The following is a 15,527-nucleotide window of genomic DNA, read 5'->3' as shown; positions in this document are numbered from 1 at the left end:
TAATGGAAGGAAAACTTGAAAAAAATAATGTAAGAAAGACATAGCTAAAAAAATGAAATGTAAACAAGTTATTTTGAGAGATAAGAATTCACCAAGGAGAAAGGTTTCATAAATCATTATTATGGGTGGACTAAGCCTGAACCATTCCCCAGGAGTTGTAATAATAGTGACTGTGTGGCTCACGCCTGTAATCCCAGCACTTTGGGAGGCCGAGGCGGGTGGATCACGAGGTCAAGAGATCGAGACCATCCTGGTCAACATGGCGAAACCCCGTCTCTACTAAAAATACAAAAAATTAGCTGGGCATGGTGGCGCGTGCCTGTAATCCCAGCTACTCAGGAGGCTGAGGCAGAAGAATTGCCTGAACCCAGGAGACGGAGGTTGCGGTGAGCCGAGATTGCGCCATTGCACTCCAGCCTGGGTAACGAGCGAAACTCCGTCTCAAAAAAAAAAATAATAATAATAATAATAATAATAGTGACTGTGTATGGTTGGGCATGATGACTTTGTCAAAGGTGCAGGGAATGATCTAGTATCTATTACTGAGCACTGGTACTAATGAGAAACTGAAGGAAAAAAAATGGCATTTTCAGGCTTGTTTTCTATTTTTATACATAGGGAAAGTTATAGATAATATTAATAGAAAATTTGGAGGAAGTAACAGATGTTTTTGACAGATTATATGTATATATATCTACTATGTAGCTACTTTAAAATGTCTAGTAAATAATCTGTTTTGAGACACAGTGCAAATCTAATGAAGATGTTGCCTGAATTCTGCAAAAGCATCAAGACTTTATATTTGGAATGCCAAGAAATATCTAAAATTAAAAGAAAGAGAGGCAGTCGCAGATGGTGCAACTTTATTTTTAATATTCTTAGTTAAATTTTCTACCTCATACCTTTGTGGATATCATATTTTTTACTACAATTCTAAGTAGTTATTGCTGGAGTCAAAAATGTTACTAATTTTTACAAGATCTTGTACCAAAAATCTTGAACTCTGTTAATTCTAATAGCTTGCTTTTCTCTGTATAGATAACTATACATTTTAATAATAAAAACTATCCCTTCCATTTAAGTCTCTGCTCTTCTTATTTCTTTTCTTTTTCTTTATAATGCCACCCAGAATCTCTCATATTATGTTGGAGAGTAGTGGTGAAACTGGGTGTCTTTGGCTTCTTTCCAGTCTCTCTTTTTTCTCTATTTTTTTTTTTAACTTTTATTTTAAGGTCAGAGGCACATGTGCAGGTTTGTTATATAGGTAAACTCGTGTCACAGGGGTTTGTTATACAGAGTGTTTCATCACCCAGGTATTAAGCCTAGTACTCATTAGTTATTTTTCCTGATCCTCTCCCTCACCCACCCTCCGCCCTCCAGTAGGCCTCAGTTTGTGGTGTTCCTCTCTATGTGACCATGTGTTCTCATTTTTTGCTCCCACTTATAAGTGAGAACATGCAATATTTGGTTTTCTATTCTTGCATTAGTTTACTAAAGATAATGGCCTCCAGCTCTATCCATGTTCCTGCAGAGGACATGATCTCATTCTTTTTTATAGCTGCATAGTATTCTGTGGTGTATATGTACCACATTTTTTTAAATCCAGTCTGCCATTGATGGACGTTGAGGTTGATTCCATGTCTTTGCTATTGAGAATAGTGCTGCAGTGAACATACATGTGCATGTGTCTTTATGATAGAACAATTTGTATTTCTTTGAGTGTTTACCCAGTAATGGGACTGCTGAGTTGAATGGTAATTCTGTTTTTAGATCTTTGAGGAATCACTATACTTTTCAGTAGTGATTGAACTAATTTACACTCCCACCAACAGTGTATAAGCGTTCCTTTTGATCCACAACCTTGCCAGCACAGAAGGTGCAACTTCAGCATTGTCTTTTGTTAGATGAAACCATCAGCCAAGAGCACAGATGGTTTTTTTAAATGAAATCAGAAAAAGAATCCTGTTTCTAAATATCACAATTTTTATCTTTAAAATGATACCTTCTTATTTTAGGATGTTACAGTTGATTTTTCTCAGTTGTGCTTAGCCTCAACATGTGGAATCAATTGAAGTGAAATATGATGAAAGTTTATATTGATTTAGAGGTTTGCTATTTGCTTTTTTCAAGTGGAGATTTGTACCCATGTAGACATAACCACTGGCATTTCACTGTTCTTTGAAAGGACAGATCAATTGCTGACAAGTTTTCGGTTTAGGTTTCTTACATTGTGTTTAAGATAGGTAAAATAAAAGAGGTAAAATAACCACCAATCTGTCTGAAGAAAAGAGTGGAGGATTTTCAAAATACAAGCTCTGATTTCCAGTTTCCATATTGTGCTCAGACTTCATTGCTTCATTCACAAGCAATTCCTATCTTCAGCTTTATGTATTTAGTAACATTTCCTCTGTTGTTTGGGCATTATTTTATGTTTAATGAGAAGGATTTCAGTTGTTTAAAATATATTGACATTTCCAACAAGTTAAAAGAGCTAGAATGACCATACCAGTAGATTAAGAGTCTTTTCAAAAAAGAACTCTTTAGTAGATGACTGAGCGACACCTGATGAATTAGAGATTATGCTCTTTGACAGACACGTGAAGAGCTGGAATTCCAGTAGTATGTCTACAGATGCCCCAGGACAGATTTCAGTTGCCAGTATATAGGCACAAAGCTAGTAGCTGAAAAAGATAGTATACAGATCCTTAAGAATGGTGGTGGTGATGATGATGGTAGTGAGGAGGATGAAGATGGTAATGATAATGGTGACATCAGCTAACATTGCTATGATTTACTAGATGCCAAGCACCATGCTGAGTGCTTTCTCTACATTCAAGCTGAATCTCCCCCTTCCAGTTTTGTGTTTTATACACAATCCAATCTCTTTTCTGAGTAGTAATGAGCCAGAAAAGTGGTCTAGATTAAAATCACCCTTTGTACTTGCCCTGGAAACAAAGAGAAGAGCCAGAAGACATGGGGTGACTGCTGTGCAGATTCTAACAACCAAAAAAACAGAGCCTAAAACTCCAGATCCTAGACAGTCAGCCCAGACCCTGGATGATATTAAGGCTTATAAATTTTCTATGTTCTTTGAATTTAAGACCTACGTCTAACAAAAATCTCACCCCTTCTTCCTTTTATCTAATTCTGATACTCTTTCTCTGTCTCTGCCTGGGTGCTTAGAAAACATTTAATGCTAAAATTAAAATCTGAATTATTTTATTTTTATAAGGCTTAGTTTATAACACACCTGTAACCCAAAAATTGACAGAAGTATATGTGTTTGTTGAGACTAACATAATTTTTCTTGGATTATTTTATTCCTAATGCTTTGTTTACAGATTAGTCTCTTTCCTATACTGCTCCATGCTGAATAAATGTCAGTGATATCAGTGTTTTCAGGCTTGTTTCCTATTTATAATCCAGAGGAAAACTCAATTTTTATTTATAAATTTTATTCTGGGTTATGATATCATATGTATACAATAGAAGTAATGTATCAAATTTCTGATCTTACATAAATCAGACATTTTCTGAGTTAGCAGCTTTTATGTTTACTTGAAAAAGTTGAGGAATGAAGAGACAAAGTATTATGTAATACTGAAATATTAAGTGATTTCTAGGATAATCACTCAATAGCTGATAATCATAGCTATTGCTCTTACTACTGATAAGCCTGTTTGCATTCTTGTCTTTCTTTTATAGGTAGTTGCCTATCACTATTGTCAAGCAGATAATGCCTATACCTGCTTGGTGCCAGAATTTGTCCACAATGTTGCTGCCTTGCTTTGCCGCTCACCTCAGCTGACAGCCTATCGGGAGCAGCTTCTTCGGGAACCTCACCTGCAGAGCATGCTGAGTCTTCGGTCCTGTGTTCAAGACCCCATGGCCTCCTTCCGGAGGGGAGTCCTGGAGCCACTAGAGAATCTCCATAAAGGTACAGATAAGGTCCAAAAGAGGTGAAAGCTGGAGGTTTGGAGCCCAAGGTCACCTGGGTCATGCTATAAAAATGATTAATTTTATCACATTGCCAAAACTAAATGTTCCATAGCTGGCTATCCTGTAGGGTACAGCAAAATATTTTACTTGCCAAAAAAAAAAAAATTCCAGCAGTAACTACTACTTCTTTTCTTTATAAATATTCTCAGTCTTATTTCCAAATAGAATGCCTTTTCCTTGTCCTGAAGATAGCAGAGCTTTCAGTCCTTTCTGTGAAGTTTAAATAAGTCAGTATATTTGTGGCTCCAGCTCAGTGTTGTGAAGTTTCTATGGTTTGAAATCGTTCCTGTAATATGTAATATTAATAAAAAACATAATATTTTTATTACCGCTTCAGTTCAAGTGAAGTGGAATGGCATCCCTGGTTGCACAGCTCTGTGTATATACTAAAAATCACTTAATTGTACACTTTAAAAGCTACTTAAGGGGCAGAGGGTATTTTATGATACATAAATTGTATCATAGGAGAGCTGTTATTTTTTTTAAGTGAAAAAAATTAAATAGAATCCATCTCCCACTCATACTCATGCCTGTCCTCCCTTTTTCCTCTGCAATTCTAGTGTTAGCAGTGGCCTAAGTGCAACCATTTCCTTGAAAATGGTGTGTGCCTTCCTAAGTCTTTCTGCCCCATACCCTTGACAATATTTTGTTAGTGCCAGAAGCCAAAGAAAAGGATGTGAGTATGCATAAAATTCCTGAGCAATCCTGTTTATTCCTAAGAGACTTATACACCTTTCCCAAGGGCTTTGGAGGTACTAATAAGGAAAGATGGTTATAATTTTTCCTGGCCATCATCTTTAGTTGTTTCAGCTTTCATGCTGGTTACTTGAATATCAGAATTTCTCTTTCTTCTCAACTCTGATGACCTCTGTCACTACCTTTGCTACCTATTACCTTTTTAAACCTTGCCGTTTCTCTACAAGTATTTTTAAGCCTATTTACTGGACATGCAGTCAGTCTCTAAAACCTGTTAATTCTGCCTTCGTGATGTTTCTCACACCCACTTGTCTCCAACTGTTTCTAGCATCATTACCACAAGGACTGTTTGACCGCCCATAACATCATATTTATAATTACCCCATCCCAGTCTTTCCTGGTTCTCTAGTTTAGTGCTTTTTCCACATCACAACACACTTATAAAATAATAAAACTGTATAGCATACTGGGATAAAAATTTATAACTCCTCATTGCTGGACTTGACTGGCCCTGAGGAGATAGCTCTGCCAAGCCTCAGATGTCCTGAGAGCTGAATTTTAAACCATTCATGGCGTAGTTGATGGGGAAATTCTTCCCCATTCTCTCCAGTGTTCTAGACTTTATGTATTTCTTCCAGATAAAGTTTTATAAAGCATTTCTCTGATCACATAATTCCCCAATTGATAATCCACTGATTGCCTATTGCCTTCTGAATTAACTTCCAGTTCCTTGTTCTGACATTCAAGATGCTTGATGGGGCCAGCATCCAACCTACTTTTCAGCTTTATTCACTGTTATCCTTAGGAACCCTATGTTTACATGTAAACTGAAATATTCACTAGTCCTCAAATACTCCCTGGATTTTCCCACCTCCATATATTTACTCATTATTTCTTTTCTTGATACACCTTCTTCTCACATCTTTGCCTGTCAGATTTCCAGCCATCTGTCAAGGAACAACTTAAATGCTACCTCATTCGTGAAATACCTTCTGATATACCTGCCCCGCTTCAATCCTAAATGATGTCCTTCCAAATGACATTAGATCTTTTTAAAAATATATATGTATTTATGGTACATAACACATAATGTATAATAAGAATTTAAATTTTTATCATTAACATTTATTAAATATTTACCATATGCCAGATACACTTTGCAGTTTATAAGAATTACTTTTGTACTTATCCCTTTAAGTAAATTGTATGTTACTGAAATAGGAACTTTTAAAATTCAAGTTTTATCCTTCATAGTGGTTACCTCACCTTGAGCATAGTAGGCATTTCAGGAAATACGCTTTGAACAGATAAGTGAATGTAGAAACTGCTCACATGTAGGGGTACCTTGAAGGAATCACAGTGACACAAGGATCTACACCTTACAGCTGATTCAAGAAGACTATCCAAATGCTTGCAGAGTCAGCTTTGTAGTCTCAATCATAATTCATATGTTTTATAATTTTGTTACAAGATATATCTGCTTCTCATTTAGGTCTCCATAACCAGCTTTAGCAGTCTCTATTGACAAATACTGCTGTAAGTGAATGTAATTACTTCATTTTATTTCCATGTTTTTAACTCAGCGTTAAGTCGCCATTATGAGCAATAGCTGGAAACACAATTTTCCAGCTGGAAATACTGAAACTTATTTGAGTGACCCAAAAAAAGTCAGAAAATAAAGAATTTTTTCTAGAGATAGAACAAGCAAAATGGTAGATGTATGAGCAGTAGTATCAATAATTACATTACATGTAAATGGACTAAACATTTATATTAAAAGGCAAAAACTGTCAAACTGGATAAAAAGCAAGACTCAACCATATGCAGTTTTTTAAAATATAAAGACACAGATTGAAAGTAAAAGGATAGAAAAATATACTGTGAAAACATGGAGCATAAGAAAGCTGGAGTGACTATAGTAATCTCAGACAGAGTAGATTTCAAGACAAGTATTTCTAAAGAGTCATTTGATAAACATAAAAGGGCCAATTCATTAGGAACATGTATTAGATGTATACATCTAATAACAGAGGTTCAAAATACATGAATCAAAAATAGACCAAATTAAAGAGATAAATAGTAAAGAGATAAATAGCTGTAGTCCCATCTACTCTGGTGGGTGAGACAGAACAATGTAATTAATGACTAGTTATTTAATGTTTAGCATATTTTTACCCCAATGCACTATAAACGCTACATAACCATTGAAGACATAGCAGCTAGTATGGTAACTGGAACATAAAAGGAATTTAGGCTAGGCTTGTGCCTGTAATCCCAATGCTTTGGGAGACCAAGGTAGGAAGATCACTTGAGCCTAGAATTTAAAACCAGCCTGGGCAACACAGCAAGTACCCATCTCTACAACAACAATGCCAGGCATGGTTGTGCACAGCTGTAGTCTCAACTACTCAGGAGGCTGAAGCGGGAGGATCACTTGAGCCCAGGAGGTCAAGGCTGCAGTGAACCAAGATTATACCACTGCACTCCAGCTTGGGTAACAGAGCGAGACCTTGTCTCAAAAAAAAAAGAAGAAGAAGAAGAAGAAGAAAGTTAATCAGTGTAATTCATCGTATTAACAGAATAAAGCAAAACATCTACCAAATCATTTCTATAAATGTAGAAAAGCATTTGGCAAACTACTACATCAGAGGTCCCCAACCCCTGGGCCGTGGATTGATATAGATCTGTGGCCTGTTAGGAAGCAGGAGGTGAGTGACAGGTACCACCTGAGCTCCACCTTCTGTCGGATCAGCTGCAGCATTAGATTCTCATAGGAATACCAACCCTATTGTGAACTGTGCATTCAGGGGACCTAGGTTGCACACTTCATCTAATGCCTGATAATCTGAGGTGGAACAGTTTCATCCCTAAACCATCCTCTCCACCCCCTGCCCCAGAATAATTCTCTTGATGAAACCATTCCCTCTGAACTACACCAGTTAGTGATAAAAACTACACAAACTAGAAATAGACGGAAGTTTTGTCTGATACCGGGCATCTCCAAAAATACATATAGTGAAATGTTGAATGTTTTTCCCTGGGTCAAGAGCAAGACAAGAATGTTCCTCACTCTCACCACTTACATTCATCATTCTACTGGTGGTCCAGGCTAGAACAATAAGAAAATAAACAAGCATTCAAATAGTATAAAGATTGGAAAGGAAGAAGTACAACTGTCTTTATTTGCAGACAACGTAATTGTTTACCTTAGAAAACTCTAAGAAATCCACCCAGAAAAAAGAAAGCTGACTAAAACTAGTAAGTGCTAACCTTTAGACTATAAAGTCAACATACAGATATTTCTATACTAACAACAAAATACTGAAAATGAAATTTTAAAAGTACATGGTAGTTTTAAAACACGGCTACAAATTACTTGACATTACTTTTACTAATAGTTTGACCTGGGTCCCCTCTCTTTGTAACTGGGCAGGCTTGCAACTGCTTCAACTAATAGAATACTACCAAGTGATGCTATGTGACAGCTGAGGGAGGTCATAAATAGCATGCAGTTTCCATCTTGTTCACCCAAACTCTTGGTTCAGGAGGCATGTATTGCCATGTTGAAGCCTTACTACCTGAGTTCACCATGCTGAAAAGCACAAACCACAGGGAGAATCTAGTTGACTGTCCCAGTGTTCATTCCTGCTCTGCCACAAAGCATATGAGTGAATAAGCCTCCAAATGATTCCAGCTTCCAACCCCAGAACATTCAAGTAACCCCTTGCTATTCAATATAGCAACAAATAAGTAGAACAAGTACGATTTTCAGTAGCACCAAAAAAAAAAAAAAAATCATACTTAAATGTATGAAAGATGTATAAGTCATAGTGAAAGCACAGTGAAAATACTGCAGAGTGAAATTAAAGAACTTAGTAAGTGGAAGAGATATGCCATATATGTGGATTGGAAGATGTCAGTTTTTCCTTAAACTACTCTATAGATTGATCATAATCCCAGCAGAATTTTTCTGTAAAAATTGACAACTTTTAGAAATGCAAAGGACCAAAAATAGCCAAAACATTCTTGAAGAAGAAAGTTGAAAGATAGGATCTGGTTTCAAGATGTACAGAATTACAGATTACTGTAATAGTCATGACAGTGATATGCTAGTAAATGTTTAACAACCAAGCTCAGGGATGGGGGCGCTGATTTGATGCTTAAAAAATTAGCAGTCAGCTCTCATCATCCAGCTTGAGTCAGGTCCAAAATTCCACAGACAGGATTGTATTCATGCAAGGATAGAAAATAGATCAATGGAAGAGAATAGAGAATCCAGAAATAGACCCACATATGCAATCAATTGATCTTCTCAAAGGTGCCAAAACAATCAGAGAAAGAGAATTCTTGTCATCAGATGGTGCTGGAACAACTGGATAAATGTTTGTGGAGGGAAATGAATCTCAGTCCTTACCTCACACTATACACCAAAATTAGTATGAGATGGATCACAGACCTAAACAGAAAAGTTTTATCTCTAAAGCTAATAGAAAAAAAACATAGAATATATTCAAAAACTTGGAGAAGGTAAAGATTTCTTAAGGACATAAAGTATCATTAATCATATAAAAACAATGACAAATTAGACTTCATCGAACTTAAAAATATTTGCTCAACAGAAAAATACCACTAAGAAAAAGGAAAAGCAAGTCACCAAAGGGGAGGAAATATTCACTGTGTTGTGTGTGTGAGAGACAAAGTACTTGTATCCATGATACGTGTAGAGTGCAAACAGTTCAGTTTTTAAATGGACAAGCAATTTAGACACTTTACAAAAGAAGATACATCAACAGCCTACAAGGACATGAAAAAGTGTTTAAACATGAGTAATCAGTGAGATGCAAATTAAAATTACAATGAGAATACCACTTTACACACATTAGAATGGATAAAATTAAAAAGAACATCCAGTGTTGGTTAGGATGAGAAACAGCTGGAGCTCTCAGGCAGTGCTGGAGAGACTATACAATAGTACACTACTTTGGAAAACTATTTGTCAGTTTCTTTTTTTTTTTGAGATAAGGTCTCTTGCTCTGTTGCCCAGGCTAGAGTGCTATGGCATGATCACACTGCAGCCTCGACCCCCTCAGCTCAAGCAATCCTCCCACCTCAGCCTCCTGAGTAGCTGGGGCTACAGGTACACACCACCACACCTGGCTTTTTTTTTTTTTTTTTTTAGAGATGAGGTCTTGCCATGTTGCCCAGGCTGGTCTCATACTCCTGGGCTCAAGCAGTTTTCCCACCTCAGCCTCTCAAAGTACTGGGATTATAAGCATGAGCCACCCACAGCCAGCCAAAAGTTTCTTATAAAGTTAAGTGTACATCTACTTTATCACCAAGCAAATGTATTCCTACATAATTACCCAAGAGAAATGAAAACATACATCTACAAAAAGACTTGTACAAGAATGTTTCTAGCAGCTTTATTCATAGTTGTCAAAAACTGGAAACAGACCAAATGTCCATCAGCAGAATAGATATATAAATTATAGTACATTTATTCAATTGAATACTTCTTAGTATTAAAAAGGGACAAAATAATAGTACACTCAATGTAGAAGAGTCTCAGAAACATGTTAAGCAAAAGAAGCACATGTCTGCAATGATAGAAATCAGAACAGTAGTTTCCTATTGAGGACTGACTGGAGGGGAACCTAACAGAAATTTCTGGAATGATAGAAATGTTCTATATTTTGATCACAGTGTTGCATACATGAGTACATATATCTGTCAAAAGTTATCAAAGTGTATAGTTAAGATAATTGTAATTCTTTACAATTTATAAATTGTAAATTCTTTACCATGTATAAATTTTATTGCAATAATTTTTTAAATAGAGTTATTTTTTAAAGATAGCTGAAGTTTTTTCAGTGGAAAACACTTTGAATTTAGAGTTAGAAGCTAGATTTCAGATTATGTATTTTTCTTTAAAATTGAGTCAATATTTTTCACAGTAAAGTTCTCCAAGTACAGTGATTAAAATACATATACTCACATCCACATGCTCATATAAAACAAATGAAAAAGTTTTGCTTTAGCTACCAATATGAAATGAAAGGAGATACAAATTGTTTTGTTTTGTTTTGTTTTGTTTTGTTTCGTTGGGACAGGGTCTCACTCTGTCACCCAGGCTGGAGTATAGTGGCAAGATCATAGTTCACTGCAGCCTCGACCCCTTGAGCCCAAGCGATCCTCCTGCCTTACCTCCTGAGTAACTAGGACTACAGAAGCACACCATAATACTTGGCTAATTTTTTTCTATTTTTTGTAAAGATAGTGTCTCACTGTGTTGCCCAGGCTGGTCTGGAACTCCTGGACTCAAGCCATCCTCCCACCTCAGCCTCCCAAAGTGTTGGGATTACAGATATGAGCCACTATGCTCAGCTGAGACACTAATTTGTTACCACACTGAAGGAAAGATAACTCAGGTGTTATGTGAAGCTTTTCTGAACAAAGATATTGACTGATATGAGTCTTCTTTTTCACTTTGAACAATTCCTGTATATACCAGGAATAGAATCTTATGTGCTAAGATTCAATTCTGACTTCAGTATTAGCTACTGTCTCTTCTTTTGCAGTCTCTGTAATTCTTATTTCTCTCAGACACCTAGGTAGAGTCTTAGAATGGAACTACTAAGGAAGGAAGTTCACGTATTGTTAGGTACACATGTAAATGGAGGCAGTGGGCAATCCCTGGTGAATGTATATTTACAAGGGATTAAAAATAAGGATTTTAAAGGGCTTGGGAAGCCTTTTTCGTGACTTGTCACCTAGAGCAGTGGCTCCTAAGCACCAGTCCATTTAAAGTTTTTAGTTAGTCCATGATGAAATAAGAAAATAGCAACAGCTCAGAATTTGTATGGATGTAGATATAATGTAGTTTTCCATATATATGTATGCAAAGATTAGATAATGTCCCTCTACTCTTTTAATGTTAAAATACTTTTTATTCTATGAAATAATGGTGATCATGGATGGTAATTATATTTTACATGTTCTTACATGGCAAAATATGAAGTAGCAATCCTTTATTAATCCCCAATTTATTTTTATTTGTAAAAATTTTTAAGCTACTGATTTAAAGTACTACTCTAATCTACAGAAGTTTGAATGAGTGAACATACTGAAGCATTCTTGTAGGCTGGTTGCATTTGAAAGGCAAAATCTAAAGATCATTAATATCTTAACTCTTAAATTTACAATTGAGAAACCTTATTTAGCAAAGGAAAATGAATTATTTTAGGAACAGTTCTCACTGTTTTGCAGTATTAGTAGCATTAGGAAATTATTTGCATTTATTGTTCTGAATCCTAAAAACTGTGATATTTTTAGATATGCCCTCCTTCCTCAATGATGAAATGTTTTTTGACGCCTGTATTAGTAGGTGACTTATAAGTAATTCCTTCAAAACAGGGAAAATCTCAAAAAAGTAATAACCAGAATTTAGAAGAATTAGTTTTATTAAGGGGGAAAGCAAGTACTCCCTTTTAAAAATAAGAAATGATACATTACTTTACTCATGAGATTAATCTACTAAGAATTTATGCAAATGAAAATGTAATTTTATTAGAAAATGAATTATTCATTCATTAAAATGTCTAGACCATAATTTAGTACACATTACTGATCTTCATGCTTGAGAATGTGTTGCAGTGACTTCCCAAATCTCAACAGATGCATTATTGTCAGCTGTTTTATCTACTTGAAGGTCTTGACTTTCTTATGAATGAACCTGGTTGAAGTGATTAAAGGAGGTGTAATTGAAGGGTGAGGACAGTGGTGCGTTGGTAAATTTTTAACAGCCACCTGGGAGAAGAGGGCTGATCTGTAATATTTGCCAATTTTTATTATGAAAATATTCCCACCGTAGACAGTTTCAAGCTACCAGCTGTTTAACAAGCAGAACTTGAGAATATTGCAGTGGGCTCTCCTGAACCAGTACAGGGATAGATAGCTCCAGCACACCGAGTGATACTAGCTGATGGTACTTAGCGAGTCAGAATGCAACTAGAAAATTCCTCTGTGGAAATTAAAGGCACAGTTAAGCTTAAGGGAACCAGAGCCTTCAAAATGAAGAACATAACAGACCCCATGTGTTGTTTGAGTAAATCCTAGTTGGTTCCAAGCAACTCCTTTTTCTTCCTTAACACTTTGCACTTCCTAAAGGAATTTCATGTTTTCTTAGTGCTTCATCATCTAGAATACCATTCCATTAGTAGTGATTGTTAATAGAGCTGGAATCCATAGTTCATTTTGCTGCCTAAAAACTTGGCAGATGAAAGTAATTATTAAAACATAATTTGAGAACTGACAGTATTTTGGATACTGAAATTAAATCTCTTTTACAAAGTTTATGCTTTAGAAGAAAACTAATAAAGGCTTATTAATCATTGCAAAAGACCTATATATTTTCAAATATGAAAACAAAATAGCATGTTCAGTTTCAATTGGTCTTGACTTTTAAAGGCAAAAGAGCCAGTTTTGTACACAAGTCCACAGACATTTTCTTCTGTCCTCAGCTTCATCTTCTTTTTCCTCCTCAGATAAAACCTGTTTCTCACTCCAGGTATCTGATGATTGCTGCCCTCTTCCCTCTGCTTTCCCCACTTCAGAACCTGTGAGGTCCTGCTAACTAATAACTTTTACTTGTTACTCGTAATTCACTTAGACTAAAATGTTCTTTCATTGTGGAGATTTTTAAATCTCTAATTGTTTAATCAAGAATCAGTAAGCATTTAGCGAGTGCAAAAGCCTGAAATCTTACCAAGCTGCTCCTTCAATATAGCCCTAAGGTAAAACTGATTTTGTCGGTATAGGATCATGTGGAGTCCAAGAGATAACTGGATACAAACATAGCTGATGTTTGTCTTTCCCACTTGACTCCTCCACCTTTGGGAAGATCACACAAGGGACTGGTCTTGTTGCGGCTGCATTAGGTATAGTCTAGGAAGCTGCTAGGGTGTTGGGATCTAACCCACGTCGTTCAGCTCTGTCTATTGCCTGGGATTCCTTTTTCTCTGTTCCTCTGTCTCTTCCTTCCCACTGCATATTCACATGCAGTCCTATATACTGCTTTAGACTTTATGTAAACCTTTTTTGGGGACATTCCGAAAAGAACATATGATACCATTCTCTTTAATGCTATCAAATAGAAAACAAAAACAAAAACAGAACACATTCTACTCAGCTTTTTTATGTGCAAGGGAAAAATGACTTCTCATGTGCAAATTTTCTTAACTCTAATATTCAGGCTGTCTCACTATTAATATGGACATTTCTGAAAATGGTGATATATGTACTAATATGTGACAAAAGCTTTCACACTTGATTAAAAGCAAAATGAATTTACTAAGTGTATTTTTCCATGCCTTTAGAATAAATTATGTACCCTGAGCATTCACTAAACACATGCAAGCCTTTTCTAATGTTTTGTTCCAAAGAGATATGTGACCAAAGATCCAATAAGAACTCATTTATCCACTTGGTAATTATTAAGTAATTTGTTTCTTTCTATCTCAGAGAGAAAAATCCCAGATGAAGATTTCATCATTTTAATTGATGGATTAAATGAAGCAGAATTTCACAAACCGGATTATGGGGATACAATTGTATCATTTCTGAGTAAAATGATTGGAAAGTTTCCTTCTTGGCTCAAACTAATTGTAACAGTTAGGACCAGTTTACAGGTATGTGTTTGTTTGCTTTTAAACCATAAATTACTTCTCTTGGAAAGAGCTTAGACTGAAAAGTTCTAGGTCCTAGTTCCCTAAACCTCTACTATGTCCTAGAGCCTTAGGAAGAGTAATTCCCAAAGTATTAATGTAATATTTTGAGATATATGATCTAGAAAGAACATTTTTTGTACATGATTCTGAGTCCCATTCCTGTTGCTCTGGATGAGGTTTGATAAAATGTCCCTCAAAATAGCATGAAAAGAAAATCAATTTTTCCAGACTGTTCTGGCGACAGCAGTGTAAAGACAATCTCTAACACTTGGACTTTTGTTTAACATTTTTTAATCATTTAATGCTCTCCAAAGTTCAGTTCAGTCTACACCCGAGAATCAGATTTTCTGGTTCCTCTCTCTGCTCCTACTTAAACAACTCTTCTGTAGCATGAAGATGGATTTTCTTCTATATCCGCCCTCCTCTAACAAAAATTGGCAATATTAGGGCTTTAGATTAAATTTACTACAACTGGGAGATAAGTTGTTTTGTTTTGTTTTGTTTCTAATTACCTTCCCTGCTCACTGACTGGTCACTTAATGGCCTGGAAGAAGGACCAGGAATGTGAGACTGAGCCTGTAAAAATATATGGGCTAAAGATAAATGACTATACTTTCCCCAACATTCTCATTGTTGCTGAGTCAGTATCCCATTCTGTACATATTCACACTTGGTTTGGAAAAATGTTTCTCACTATTTTTATTAAAAGTATTCCCTCCTTTGATAAATATTAGAATCTCAAATGTTATACACTCATCTCACGATTTGGATGCAGCCCCCCCCTTGTCATAAGTGTTAATGTACAGAAAATAGTCTGTGCATTTAAGTCCCTCCTTTCCCCCGCCAGGCACTTAGCATTATATATTGACCAATTAACATTACTGTCTTCCATGATAAGAAACTATATTTCTAATCCTGGTCACCACCTTATAGATGTTTATTGTTAATTTCAAAGTAATTTGAGCTAAAGGATATGGATAAATCAATATAAATCCATCTTTACAACTAAAAATTATATAACCTATCATTTTTAGTAGCTTGATTGTTAAAAATGAAAGACGAATGAAAGAAACCTCCAGGAATGCAATCTCTGACTACTTGACCAAA

General features: G+C 35.9%; 1 protein-coding gene across 13 annotated transcripts in view; it reads left to right on the top strand.

The window, feature by feature from the left end:
* Window positions 1–15,527, top strand: part of TANC2 (tetratricopeptide repeat, ankyrin repeat and coiled-coil containing 2) — a 446,013-nt gene that overhangs the window by 355,947 nt on the left and 74,539 nt on the right. For all 13 annotated transcript variants that reach the window (XM_064369387.1, XM_064369386.1, XM_064369385.1 and 10 more), the window contains 2 exons: window positions 3,706–3,937; window positions 14,215–14,381. In XM_064369387.1, the coding sequence (XP_064225457.1) occupies window positions 3,706–3,937; window positions 14,215–14,381 (399 nt within the window). The remainder of the gene's footprint in view (window positions 1–3,705; window positions 3,938–14,214; window positions 14,382–15,527) is intronic.

The sequence above is a fragment of the Aotus nancymaae genome, unplaced genomic scaffold (assembly GCF_030222135.1).
Source record: "Aotus nancymaae isolate 86718 unplaced genomic scaffold, 86718_ANA_hifiasm-v0.15.2.pri h1tg000089l, whole genome shotgun sequence".
NCBI classification, from domain to species: domain Eukaryota; kingdom Metazoa; phylum Chordata; class Mammalia; order Primates; family Aotidae; genus Aotus; species Aotus nancymaae.
Note: the sequence above shows the minus strand (reverse complement) of the source record. Positions and strands in the feature narration are given on the sequence as shown.